The sequence below is a fragment of the Mirounga leonina genome, unplaced genomic scaffold (genome assembly GCF_011800145.1).
Source record: "Mirounga leonina isolate KUSES-001 unplaced genomic scaffold, KU_Mleo_1.0 Mir_366, whole genome shotgun sequence".
Lineage (NCBI taxonomy): Eukaryota > Metazoa > Chordata > Mammalia > Carnivora > Phocidae > Mirounga > Mirounga leonina.
This window is the reverse complement of record NW_023270709.1, coordinates 19,178,211-19,192,201: the sequence shown is the minus strand read 5'-3', so window position 1 is coordinate 19,192,201 and position 13,991 is coordinate 19,178,211. Positions and strand designations below refer to the sequence as shown.

At 45.8% G+C, this 13,991-nt stretch overlaps 1 protein-coding gene across 2 annotated transcripts in view; it reads left to right on the top strand.

The window, feature by feature from the left end:
• NUP153 (nucleoporin 153) overlaps positions 1–12,319 on the top strand; it is a 77,943-nt gene extending 65,624 nt beyond the window's left edge. For both annotated transcript variants that reach the window (XM_034985732.1, XM_034985733.1), the window contains exons 18-22: positions 724–1,608; positions 3,928–4,269; positions 4,920–5,195; positions 10,191–10,362; positions 10,722–12,319. In XM_034985732.1, the coding sequence (XP_034841623.1) occupies positions 724–1,608; positions 3,928–4,269; positions 4,920–5,195; positions 10,191–10,362; positions 10,722–10,806 (1,760 nt within the window). In that variant the 3' untranslated portion in view covers positions 10,807–12,319. The remainder of the gene's footprint in view (positions 1–723; positions 1,609–3,927; positions 4,270–4,919; positions 5,196–10,190; positions 10,363–10,721) is intronic.
• The last annotated feature ends 1,672 nt before the right edge of the window (positions 12,320–13,991 follow it).

Genomic DNA, 13,991 nt, shown 5'->3' with positions numbered 1-13,991 from the left:
AGAACCTCCAGACAAACTCTCAAGGTCCATTCGTAGGAGAACGGAGGGTAGTCAAACTTGCAAGACTCCAGATGCATCCAAATGACTACCTGTGGCTGTCTGCTTTTCTTAAAAAAAAAAAAAAAAAAATTAAAAAAAAAGACTTAGCTGTAGAATTGCTGGGTCAAAGGATACATGTGTTTGTGATTTTTAGTAAATACTGACAGTTGCCTTCCAAAATTGTGTGCTAATTTACACATCTATGTGTCATGTATAAAGTGTCTGTTAGTCCTAGACTCCTCACCAACACTGCTTTATGAGGTTTGCTTGATCTCTGCCAGTGTCACGGACCGAAAACGGCTTGTGAGGGTAGTTGGAAGGAGTGAGGTGGAGTGCTCCTGCCGAACGTTGGGCTGCTACTTCGCGGTCACGGACGTGGCTAACGCTCTTCAAAGTAGGCTTTCCAGAGTTATTCCTTCTTAGGTTTTATTTACTTATTTGGGAGAGAGAGAGAGCACAAGCAGGGGGCGCGGCAGGGAAGAGGGAGAAGCAGGCTGATGCAGGGCTCGATCCCAGGACCCCAGGATCATGACCTGAGCTAAGAAGGTAGACGCTTCCCCGACTGAGCCACCCAGGCGCCCCTCCAGAGTTATTCCTTTGTCTCTTTGTTCTTCAGGGGTACATTTTGTTTGAGAGGATAGCATTAATTCCGTGTCTTTGTGTGGTGTCTTCTATGTTTTGAAGGCTTTGGCACATCTTCCTCGTCTTCGAACCCCGCAGCCTCATCCTTCAAGTTTGGTATCCCATCATCCACTTCGGGGCCTTCTCAGACTTTCTCAAGCACTGGAAATTTTAAGTTTGGAGATCAGGGAGGCTTCAAAGTAGGAGCGTCTTCAGATTCTGAGTCTCCAAACTCCAGGAGTGAAGGCTTTAAATTTCCTAAACCAGTAGGAGATTTTAAGTTTGGAGTTTCGTCTGAGTCTAAACCTGAAGAAGCTAAAAAAGACAGTAAGAATGAGAATGATTTTAAGTTTGGACTTCCTTCGGGTTTAAGTATTACAGCTTCGTTAGCTCCATTTCAGTTTGGGGTGTCCAATCTTGGGCAGCAAGAGAAGAAGGAGGAACTACCCAAGTCTTCATCTGCCGGCTTCAGCTTTGGTACTGGTGTTATTAACCCCACACCTGCTGCTACTAACACCGCAGTGACCTCGGAGAACAAGAGCAGCTTCAGCTTTGGAACCCTAGAAACCAAGAGTGTTTCAGTGGCTCCTTTCGCATGTAAGACGTCAGAAGCCAAAAAAGAAGAAATGCCTGCCGCCAAAGGAGGGTTCACTTTTGGCAGCATAGAACCCGCCCCTCTGCCGTCTGCCTCATTGTTTGTGTTGGGAAGGACAGAAGAGAAACAGCAAGAGCCAGTCACTTCTACTTCTCTAGTGTTTGGGAAGAAAGCTGACAGTGAAGAGCCAAAGTGTCAATCAGTGTTTTCCTTTGGAAATTCAGAGCAAACCAAAGATGAGAGTTCTTCAAAGTCCACCTTTAGTTTCAGTATGGCAAAACCATCTGAGAAGGAATCGGAACAGCCAACAAAAGCCACTTTCACGTTTGGAACTCCAACCAATACTACGGCTGGTAAGTATTAAAACTTTTTTTTTCTTTTAAACAAGGCGTCTCTGATCTGTGGACAAATGCAGCAGGTCAGGGAATGGTTTACACTGAACAGAGTTGAGAGAGACCTGTAACAACTCTCTGGAAAGGACATAGGATTTTCAGTTTTCACCGCTCCAAACCCCCGTGAGGTGATGGTGTTTTCTACAGCTCTGATTGCAAGCCCACAGGGTTGCACATCTGTCCATGCTTCTCCCTTCTGTTTGAGCTCTGACAGTTGGAATTGGCATACTATTCAGGAGAACAGGCCTGCCTTCGTAGGCTCATGAAATATTTTCTAACTCAGTCTTTATGTACAGGCCTTCATTCACAAGTAGAGCTAACCAGTCATCATCAGGCATTTAAGGAGCATAGACAACAAATATAACTGGTCCCTGAAACAGAGGCAGTTATGAAAACTAATATCCTGAAGGAAAAATGAAAGCATTTAAAAAACTTAAAAATGTGGTTGGTGAAATAAAATCATTATGTGGGTTGAGGAGCAGAAAAAACATAGATTGGTGAACTGGGATTTCCCAGGGCCTGGTGCAAAAGTGCAGGGAGACGGAGTCCTGCTAGCTCACGAGTGCCATCGCAGGAGGGGCGCGTAGCAGATGAGAGCAGGATGGACGAAGTGTCAAAGTGTGACAGAAGACCATTTCCAACGTGCAGAGAAAGACCCTGGCCTTAAAAATGGAAATGGCCTACTCACTGTCAAAGACCAGTGAGATTTTAGGACACCAAAGCCAAAATCCTGAATGCTTTCAGAGAGGGAAAGCTGGTTGTCATCAGACTTTGAATTTGTGCTTGAAACAATAGAGCAGTGTCCTCAAAGTGAAAATGGTCTTAATCCTACAATTTTATATCCAGCTGAATTCAAAATAGAGATGTTTTCAGACAGGCAAGCAAATAGAACACCCACGAATACTTCAAAATAATACATTGGAAACACGAAATGAAAAATTAACCTGAAAAAAAAAAAAAAATGGAATTCAGTGGATGTTTTTTGGTCCGTTGTCTGGACATTCAAAACACCCTCCAAATAAGAAAATAAATACTAAATTATATACGATTTGGAAAGGAATAAAAAATAAGATTGGGTCTAATCAAATGTAATCATGGTATCACTATACTCTTTCCATTGAAACAGACACTCTTAAGCTCCCGTTAACCAACTTGAAAGTGAGCCAGCGTGCTCCACTTTCTGTAAATCAAACTAACGCCCATACCATACCGCGAGCAGCCTGTCTAGAGACCGTATTGGAACTGAGACGACATTGGGATGGTTAAAAAAAAAAAAAAAGCGTCTTCAGGAAGGTGGGTGGTTTCAGGCTCACCGTATAAAAACCAGTAGCTTTCCTCTAAATCAGCAAGAAATAGCTGGACAAATGACCTCTTTCATACCTGTTCCTGAGTGAGCGTGTTCTCCCTCCCAGCGCCCCCAGCATCATCTCGGGTTTGTGTCTAGTTGAGTGTGGTTGACACACCCATCACTAGTTTCAGGCGTGCAGTGTAGCGATCGCGTGGCTGCATGTGACCCGCTGGCCCTGCTGCCGGGGTCGCTCCCTCTGTCCCCACACGGCGCCAGGACGGCCCTGCAGACGGTCTTCCCGGGGCCGGGCCTTTTGTCCTGTGACTGATGCCTTCCAGAGCTGGAAGCCTCCGTTTCCGTTTCGAGAGGAACTTTTGTGGGGTGTGACAAGCTAAGCTCATTTTAAAATGCACCTGGAAGGGCAAATGCCCCAGCAGTTTTGCAGGGAGGGGCAGGCACACAAACAGGTTCAGTCCGCTAACGGCAGACTGAACTGCGAAGCCACGGTAATTCAACAGTCTAGGAACAGTAACTGTAGAGGGAACAGATGCACATGGATGTGGAAATTTACCATGTCCTAAGCGTGGAGTTGCACATGAGTGCGTGGAGGCTGCACTGGGCAGCCAGTGAAGCAGTCGGGGGGACTAGGACCCTGCTAACGTCGGTCGCAAACTCGAGAGGCACGCGGTCTCCCGCTATCTGAACAGTTACCCAGACGTAGCTCCAGTTTGATGTGTGGGATTGAGGGATGCTTTTTATCCTTATTAATCTGAATGCTGAAAGTTGCCTGATCTAAGATGCCATAAAAGAAAAGACGGATATATTGGCTCACATCAAAATGTGATAGAACACGTCCGTGTGCTGAATGAATGTATTTAACAAGACGTGAGGATTCTGTGTTCTCACGAATGACTAGACTGCAGCGTAGCAGAGAGTGCTGTGTGGTTGCCTGCGCTCAGAGGTCTTGTGTGTCCCGTCGTTCGTGTCTGCAGATCCAGGGGCAGCGAAGCCGGCGTTCGCCTTCCTGAGCAGCGGCGCTCCCACGGGCAGCGTGCCGGCCGCCGCGGGGGCCGTGTTCCGAAGCCCCGCCGCCTCCAGCGCACCCGGGCCCATCTTTGTGTTCGGACAGGCCAGCAACCCCGGGGCCAGCTCTGCCTTCGGGACCTCGGCCGAATCGGGCGCGCCTCAGTCTTTGCTGTTTTCTCCAGAGAGCAAACCAGCGACCACGTCGAGCGCGGCCGTCACCCCGTTCGTCTTTGGGCCGGGAGCCGGCAGCAACAGCACCGCGTCCTCCTGCTTCAGCTTCGGAGCTACGACCACATCCAGCTCTGCAGGTACGGTGACAAAGGAAGAACGTGCGTGTGCTAGCTGGACGGGCTGGAATTCTGGCCTCTCTCTGCAGGTGACGTAGCAGGTGACCAGAGAACGGCCCGGCGCCACTAGGCCGGCTTTACCCGGGATGTTGTAACCGTTCACTGCGTGGAATCGTGTATATTGGGTTCGGTTTAACATAATTAACTCTTGGGAGGAATTTCTCTAGTCTCAGTGTCATCTTTAGTTTTTCCAAGTGTTCTTTTTGAGATGTTAGGTTGTTAACCAGAAACTGGGGAGTGTTTCATTCGACACGCGTCCCCAGTATGTAGCATGTACATGAGGACAACACTAGCTGGTCTCTGCTGTGTGGTAGATCATCTGATGAGAGATCGCGTGTCTTCTTAGATCAGTCCCTCTACCTGAAAAAATCTCGCTGCGAAGGTGGGGATTTTTGCTAATAGACCATTTTGTTGATGTGAATTCTATATGGTTTCACTAAATAATGGAGAGAATTATATTCTTAATATTCAAACCTTGCCTTGATGGGATCTGTTCAGCAAGGTAAGTGTCCGAAAAGAAGCTTGAAGTTTGCTGCCGAGTTTATAGATGTTTCTTGAGGATTATCTCATGGTAGCTATTAAGTGACATCCGTGTTTCTCTGGGCCTCTAGGATCCTCCTTTGTATTTGGCACTGGGCCTTCAGCACCATCTGCCAGTCCAGCATTTGGGGTTAACCAAACTCCGACATTTGGACAGAGTCAAGGTGCCAGCCAGCCTAATCCCCCGGGCTTTGGAGCTCTGTCCTCGGCAGCAGCGCTGTTTTCTGCAGCTTCTCAGCCTGCTGCACCGCCTACCTTTGGGACTGTGTCAAGCAGTAGCCAGCCTCCTGCGTTCGGACCGCAGCCCAGGCAGTCTGCATTTGGCTCTGCGGCAGCTCCGAGTTCCGGTGAGTGTGCCCTGCTCTGTATCCAGGGTCTGCTTGTCTGCAAGTAGCCTGGTGTCTGTCCCTAGCGTCTGCTTGAATGCAGATAGCATGTTTCTGAATTTTAAAACCATGCCTATGTCTTATTTCTTTATTTTTTATTTTATTATTTTTTTAAGATTTGTATATTTGAGAGAGAGAGAGCGCACACAAGCAGGGGGAGCGGCAGAGGGAGAGGGAGAAGCAGACTCCCCGCTGAGCAGGGAGTCTGACCTGGGGCTCCATCCCTGAGCCCAGGGCAGAGGCTTAACTGACTGAGCCACCCAGGTGCCCCCTGTCTTACTTCTTTAAATGTCTCTTGTACTTGGAATAGAAAAGTACATGCTTGGACTTCCCTAGAAACAACATTCCCAATTTTCATACAGTGAAGCACATTAAGGCATTAAAGCATGAGACTGACATGTAGGTATTTCTTACTCTTTGAGGTGCAGCATCGATTCAGTCCCGTTTCTCCCCATTTGAGTTTTGGAGTACTCCAGCCTAGATTTCAGCCGCATTTTCTAATCTTCGTTGTGACTGGATTTACTTCAGGAGGTTATGCCCCCACTCCAGTTCTCTCCTGGGCCAAAACTGCCCAGGCGCCCAGGACACTTTGTTTGATGATGCTTGACTTGCATATTTAAATGAACATTCGTGTGTGTGTGTGTGTGTGTGTTTAAATATGGCTAATCACATTGTACTAAGAGGATATATTTCCTCAAAACTGTAGGATGTATACTTTTCTAACTGTAAAATAAGACTTCCTATAGAAAAGCATGGGACAGATATGAGCAATGTGGTGGTGGAGCAGACGTGTGGCTAGCCCACCACCAGTAGCCCCTCCTGCTCCCTGTTTGCTCATGTGCCTCTCTTTCCTTGCTCTGATGTGTCCTGGCTTTTATGGTGATCCCTTTCCTGGGGTTTTATTTAAAGTTAACTGCTGATATGTGAAGCTCTACAAAATATCATTTTGCCTTATTTTTAACTCTACATAAATGGAAATCTCACTGTATTCAGTCTCTTGATTCTTGCATCTTTCACTCTTATTTGTAAAGTTCCTCCATGTTATTACATACTGTTTGTTCATTTTCACTGCTGTAGAGTAAATCAGTTTATGAACATAGCACAATTTATCCATATACTGTTGATGAACGTGTTGGAGTTGTTTTTAGCAATTAGGAAATGCACCTCTGCGGGGCGCCTGGGTGGCTCAGTTGTTGAGCTGTCTGCCTTTGGCTCAGGTCATGATCCCGGGGTCCTGGGATCGAGCCCCGCATCGAGCTCCCTGCTCCGCGGGAAGCCTGCTTCTCCCTCTTCCACTTCCCCTGCTTGTGTTCCCTCTCTCGCTGTGTCTCTCTCTGTCAAATAAATAAAATAAAATAAAAAAAAAAGGAAATGCACCTTTGCTCATTCTTGTGTATGTGCCTTGGGGCACACATGCATATTTTTCTAGGGTATACACCAGGAAAGGGCTTGCCAAATTAAAAGGTGTGCATGCATATCTTACACTTCGGAAAATAATGCAAGCTTGTCCTGATGGATTGCGCCCATTCACATCTTACTACGTTGTACGAGGATTCTCATATTTGGATTCTGCTGGATTTCATTTTCTGTGAATTGTTTCTATAAGGATTTTTTTTTGGCCGTTTTTTTGTTTGGTGGTTTCACTTTTGCTTACTGATGTGCAGGAATATTTTTATGTATTCTGGATATTAGTATTTTGTCAGTACAGGGAGAAGAATTTCTGCTGGGACGTATGTTAACCATTTTAATCAGGATTGATTCTTCTCAGCACGTGAATTGCAGAGTGTAGCTTTTCACACAAGTGCCATTTCCCTCCTCCTCTCTCTCCTCCTCCTCGAGTGGCCGTTATGTGCTCAGATGAGTGTTTCCAGGATGCAGATGCTGTGTGATACAGCGTGCTTTTCTTTTCTATACAGAATTCTGTTTTCTCCAGCACCAGTGATCCCTCTCTGTTAATAATTTCTTTGTACCTATCATTAGTCATAACTTTTGCTCTTCTCCCTTTCTTAGAGATCACTTCTCAGTATTTTCAAATACATTGGCTGCTTGTTATTTAGTATCTTGAAGGAAATTTTTCACAGAATCATCTGACCTGTTCCTTCTACGGGGCTTTCTAGGCCTGCTATTTAACTGTGGTCTTGGTACCACTTTTTACCATTCTCTTGGGATTGCCCTTAGCTTCCTCTCTTTCCTGGATGATGTCAGTGTCTTGTTCTTTCTTATTCTTTTGTTTTGATAGAGCAGATCTTCTAGTGGTTTCTTAAGTCCTCAGGGAAGAAAATTTTGAAACCTTACATTTCTGGAAGTATCTTTATTCTGTGCCTGTGTTTGGTAAGATTTTGGTTGAATACAGATTTAGATTGGAAATAATTTTCATAGTTTTGAAAGCATTTCTCCATGCTGGACTTTTGGCTCCCTCCTAGTTGCTCTGGAAGTCTTTCTTGAACTTTGCTTTTGGACCCATTTCTTCTTTCTGGAATCTCACTGGATCTTTTCTTTTGCCTCCAGTGTTCTGACTTACCAGGAGGATGGTCGTTGATCTGGATCCATTTTTACTCACTGACAGTGAGGAATTTAGTCTGTCCTTTTGTGAACGTCCATTCTTGGGAACTTTCTGGAATTACTTCTTTGACGATTTTTGTGCCTCACTCTTTAACTTCTGTTCTCTTTTCCTTTTTGTCCTTTCTGGGAAGATTTCTTACATTTATCTTTTACTTCCCCTTGGTCAAGATTTTACTTTTGCTAATTTTAAATGTTCTTTTTTCTGCGGATGTATCCTTTTTATATTCTTCTCTTCTTGTTTCAGAATTGTTACCTGTTGATCTCTTGAGGATCTTAATGATGAGGTGTGGGTTTTCGTTTTTTCCCCTTTAAGCTATTGTTCTAGTCCATTCTCTACAAATTGCTTTTCTCTATTATTGTTTGGGTCTTGGTGTTTCTTATGAAATACTTTCCTCAAATGTTTGGTGCTTCTTGGCTATCTACTCACAGTGGTTTTGTTTTTTTTTAATTGTAAGAATTAACATGAGATCCATCCTTTCAGCAAATTAAGTGTATTAATACAGTGTTGTTAACTACAGGCGCCCTCTTGTACTGCTGATTGCTAGCACTCCCTCATCTTGTGTAACTACACTTCACACCCGTTAAAGAGCACCTCTCCATTCCTTTCATTTCTCTCTCTCTCTCTCTCTCTCTCACACACACACACACACACACACCCCGCCCCCCAGCAGTCGCCCTTCTTCTCTCCGCTTCTGTGGTTTGGCTATTTTAGGTTTCCCATATAAGAGAAATCCTGCAGTATTTGTCCTGTGACTGGCTTATTTCACTTAGCATGATGTCCTTCAGATTCATTCATGTTTTTGCATATTTTTTTTAAAGGCTGAATAGTATTCCATTGTGTGTGATATACGTTGTTTTCATCTCTTCATCTGTCAGTGGACATTTAGGTTGTGTCCACATCTTGGCTGTTATAAATAATGCTGCAGTGAACTCGAGAGTCCAGATATCTCTTCGAGATCCTGATTTCAAATCTTGTGGAGAAATACCTAGAATGGGATTGCTGGATCATAGGGTATTTCTATTTTTAATTTTTTTGAGGCGCCTCCATACTGTTTTCCAGTTGTACCAGTTTGCATTCCCACCAACAGAGCGCAGGGTTCCTTTTCTTCACGTGCTCGCCGACCTGTTATCTCTTGTCTGATTTTTAGCCCTTCTAACAGGTGTGAGGTGGCACCTCATTGTGGTTCTGATTTGCATGTGCCCGATGAGTGATGTTGAGCATCCTTTCATGTGTCTGTTGGCTGTTTGTTCATCTTTGGAGAAATGTCTGGTCAAGTCCTTTGTCCATTTTTAAATCAGGTTATTTGGTTTTTTTTGACTGTCAAGTTGTAGAAGGTAATTTAATATATTTTGGATATCAGCTCTTTATCAGATACATGGTTTGCAAATATTTTTTCCTATTCAACTTATAATTTTATGAGCATGGGACACCTAAGTACCACTTGATAATTCTTTGTGCATGGATAGGCTCGTAGATCATGAATCTCACTGTAGGTTTGTCTGACGGGCCTGCTTACTTGGGAGGACATGGATGGTTAGTATCAGTAGGTGTTTCCTTCTAGAAGGTCAGGTTCCCCAGAGGTTATTCCCATTCCCGTCGTGCCTGGAGGGTACTCCCACTTCTGATTGCCCATGCTCTGGGAGCCGAGTCAGGGAGGAAGGCTGCAGCTGTCCGTGCTCATTACATCAACTTACTTTTAATCCTTCTAGTTTTGATAGGATGCCCTTGCCTTTGTGTGTGATCCCCTAGTTCAGAGACCCCTCCAGAGACTGACGTTCTGTTCTGTTGGGGTAGAGAATTATCATCTTGCTTGGTACTGGGGAGGGAGTGATCTGGGTGCCTGCTTCTTACACAGATACTCTCCCATCCTCCTCCTCCTCCTCTTTTTTTTTTTTTTATAGTCACACCTTCATTCTCCCTTCCAGAGGGCCCTGGCACCCAAGCCTTTGGGTATGTTGAGTGTAAATGGAACTGCGTCTATGCTTTCCCTGCTGCTAGCTTAGTACTTGGTTCCAGTCAGCTTCCCAGCATCTCCATTTTGTTGTTGTTGTTGTCTCCTCTTTCCCCCAGCTTTGTAAAAATCCCTTTACTATTATTTTAACATAATTTTTGAAGTTAGCGCTAAATGTGTGTTGATTCCACTATCTTGAACCGGAAGTCTCTTCTGCCCTTTCCTCCTTGGTTGTGGGTAAGTTGGGTCACTTGTCCAAGGGCGTTTTTTTAAGTATGTTGTGTGGGTCAGTGGAGAAAATTCTTCGTTGTAACTTTCTTTATATTAAGTGATTATAAGAGAGCTTAATCCTTCCCCCGTTTTTGTACGTAAAGGTCAGAGTCCTTACTGGAAACACTGCCCTCCTGCCCGGCGTGAAGTTTTTCTGCTTTAACTACCACAGGTTCGGTTTTCCAGTTCGGCAGCGGCAGCACCACCAATTTCAACTTCACGAGCACCAGCCCGTCGGGAGTGTTCACGTTCGCGGCGAATGCGAGCCCCGCTGCGGCCTCGGCACAGCCTTCGGGCTCCGGGGGCTTCCCGTTTTCGCAGCCTGCGGCGGCATTTACAGTGGGGTGAGACGGGGCTCCGGCACGGTGGGGCTGCGCGCGCGCCGCACTGCGACCGCGTTCTGCTCGCGTCCCTGAGGGGCGCGGTGGGGCTGGGCCGAGGCCCGTATGTGCCCCCGCGTCGCTCGCCCGCCCGCAGCGCAGGTGCGCAGGAGCCGGGCCTCGGCCGCGCCGCCGGGGCGCGCATGCGCGCTGACGGCCCGAGTTTACGTCCACGGCGCCCCCCCCCCCCCCCCCCCCCCCCCCCCCCCCCCCCCCCCGGCCCCCCCCCCCCCCCCCCCCCGACGCCGGTCGCAGGTAGGATTGTGGTGATTCCGAAATCTCCCGGGCACCTGGTCACCGAATGCAGTCTTTATTTCCCACAGGTCCAACGGCAAAAACGTGTTCTCTTCTTCTGGAACGTCCGTGTCTGGCCGCAAGATAAAGACTGCCGTCAGGCGCCGGAAGTGAAGGGGCGGCGCGTCGCACAGCACGCTTGGCGGCGGCCGGGCCCCTGCCGCTCGGCTTCCGGCGCGGACGGGCGAGGGGCCGCCTCAAGCCGGGCCGCCCGAGGCCTCGTCCGCGTCTGGGACTCCCTCCCTGTTCTTTACAGAAGCCCTGCCCTCCCCCTCCCCCTCCCTTAAAAAAAAGAAAAAAAAAGACAAAAGCTGGATTGGTGACTGATTCTTCAGCGGAAGGGGGGTCCCGCACATCATCCGCTGAGGCGGCGCCGGCGGGCGGCGCCCGGGGACAGAGCCCGCTCCCGCCGGCGTGGCCTCGGGCCGCCTGCGGCCGCAGCGCTCGGTGCGCCCGCGCGCGCTTTCGGAACGCGCTGGAATTGTAATTATCCCGGAGGAATTCTGTATAGATTAGAGACTGTGGAAGTGAATGATTTCTATGCTGAGTTTGTGCTGGTGTATGTGTGAAGTGAGTGAGTTGGGTGTATTGTGCACTAAAATTTTCTGATAGAGGAAGCCTGATTAAAGAATGGTCCATGCTGAGGACTTACTAGATCTAGTGCGTTCTCCATTTAATAATTACATGCTCTTTCTATATTTTCATTCTCCTACCACCTGTCTTGCCTTTTTCATTATTTTATTATGAAACTTGTGTAAATACAATTTTGTTTCTGTACTTTTTTGGCATAACATAAATCTGTGAACTTGAAATTTTAATTTTGTGTTAGAAAATTTGTTTGTTCTTTGTTTAGTCTTGTCTCAGATTTTATTATGTAAATCCCATTATTCAAAGTTGCCTAAATCCATTTGGAAATCTTTAAAAAAAAATTGGGGATTCTTAAAGTGAATTTATTGGCTTTTCTGATCCAGTTTTGTTTGGACCAAAAACCAGTATTGTACAAAGTATTAAGCATATATTTTTATATTTACTGAAATGGACTGTGGTGACTTTGGATAATAAGGAAAAGTTTAATATTAAAGCCATGTTTATTACAGTATAATTAACATGTTAAACCATGGGATAAATGCCATCAATAAAAAATTATGAAATATTTTTTGTTCTAGTGTTAACTTAAAATGAAGGTACCCGTGTTAATGGAAGGGAACCTTTTTTTGTAAAGGTTCGCCATGGTCAGAGAAATTCCAAAGAATACATTTAAGTGATTTGGACAACTCCTAAGTGAAGGGGGAAGTGTCTGAACGTAAAACAGAGAGAAGGTACCCTGCTTTTTGTCTGGTGCTAGGAATCACGCCTACTTTGCATATAAATTGACATACCTTTTTAAAAGTTGAAAATAAACACACGTAACCATTTCTGTTTGTATCTGTATCTTCCTTGAGAGGCGACTAGACAGTGTTTATTGATCGAGTCTTGGAGATCCATGCATGGAATTCTTTTACCGATTTTTTTTTTTCTAACTAGATCTGTGGTCCATAAAAGACCTGTTGGGACAGCATTTGCTGATTTTTACACTTAATTTGAGCACAGAATTATTTTGCGTGGACTTTTATTTTGCCGAACTTCTGGTTGAAGTCCAGATTCAGAACTTCAAAATGTTTACGAGCTTTTTTTGTACGTGTTTCCAATTTTGAAAAGATATTTTGCATATTGAAAACATCTTAGGCCATTATCAGATGCTGGTTTGTGGGGGGAAACATTTTATAATTCTCACTTGATTAATAATACACATTTGACACAGGCCTGTTTGGGGGCAAATGATGATGAATACTGGAAATCTGGTTCACGCCTAAATAAAGGGCAGGTTCGTTCATTATCAGTCATTCTCTGGGCCCGTATGAACGGGAATATTAGGCTTTCTACTCTGGGGAAGATTTTCATAAGAAATGTGCTAGAAATATTTACTTAGTATTCTTCAAAACAAGTGACTGAAAATCATACTTAAGGTGGCTTAAAAATGAAATCTTCTGGCACCAAAGCTGTAGTCGGCAGAGCTGTACTCGGACTTGGGACTTGGATTTTCCACGTCCCACTGCCTTCGTTCGTACGCTGCGCGCCGTGTCTGCAGAAGACAGTCATGAGTGCGGCCCCATCCGCCACCCTGCACCCCGCCCCCGCCCCGCCCCCTCGGGGCCCGGCAGAGGGATCTCCCCCGTGGGCCGGCTCCGGCCGCAGACACACTTCTCAGCCACTCTCTGTGGCTGTAACCGCGGTCTCGGGCAGGCCTCGGTTCCACGTTCCCTCCACAAGTGAAACCTGAAGGCAGCTGGTGCAAGGAGGGGAGGTAGCACGGCAAGGAAGCGAGCCCGCTTCTCACGCTGGAGGACTTCGAATGCCTGAGCTCCAGGCATGAGGATGCCACCTCAGGTGCCAGGCTGTTTTGGTAATTTAGGATTTGGGGCATTAAGAAAAAGTGTACTTTAGGCCACTGAAAAATGTCTTCAAGCTAGCTGCTTATTAATACTTGCTACAAATTTTCTCCTGAAATTGTTCATGTACTTAGCATTTTATGATTTGAAATCAAAGTGCTGGCCTAATTTTAACCGTTTGTAACCAGGCTGTAAATTAGTCCAACACTTTAGTTTCAAATAATGCTAATTTAAAAATTTTTATTTTTCAAGTATTGACGACCTACCATGTTGTAATGGTTACAGGCATACAGCGTGATTCCGCAATTCCGTACGTCACTCAGTGCTCACCACCGTTAAGTGTGGTCACCGTACGGGATTGTAGAACTAGTGACTACTTACCGAGCTGTCCCTTCTCATCCCCATGACCTCATTTGTCTCCTGGGCCTATTTAAAGTTTGAAACTCAATGGGAAGTTTACAAAGCTTAGCCTGTGTGTTTAATGGAAACCGACATTTGGTACGGTAAAATTGAGAAAACGAGCGTACTGGGTCCAGCCAACACAGGCCAATTGAATTTACTAGTACTATGGGGCACCCCTCAGTCCACTGTAGTGCGTAGTTCCAGAAACGTGTAATTGGTGCCTGTGCTCAGAACAGCACATTGTAGAACTCAGACCAGGCCATTGTTCAGCTACATTTAGTTTATTATCTGTGTTCTTCTTGAGGAACCTGTTTTATTTCCTGTTTTCCTTCTCTAGAACAGGAAATGCTTGTAAGATCAGAACTAGATTTAAATTGCCCAGCTCAGTCATTTACCAGCTAGGAGACTTTGAACTTCTGGTTTCCCATGTGTAACTTGGGTCCTTAGTATCTTGCATAATAGTTAGGA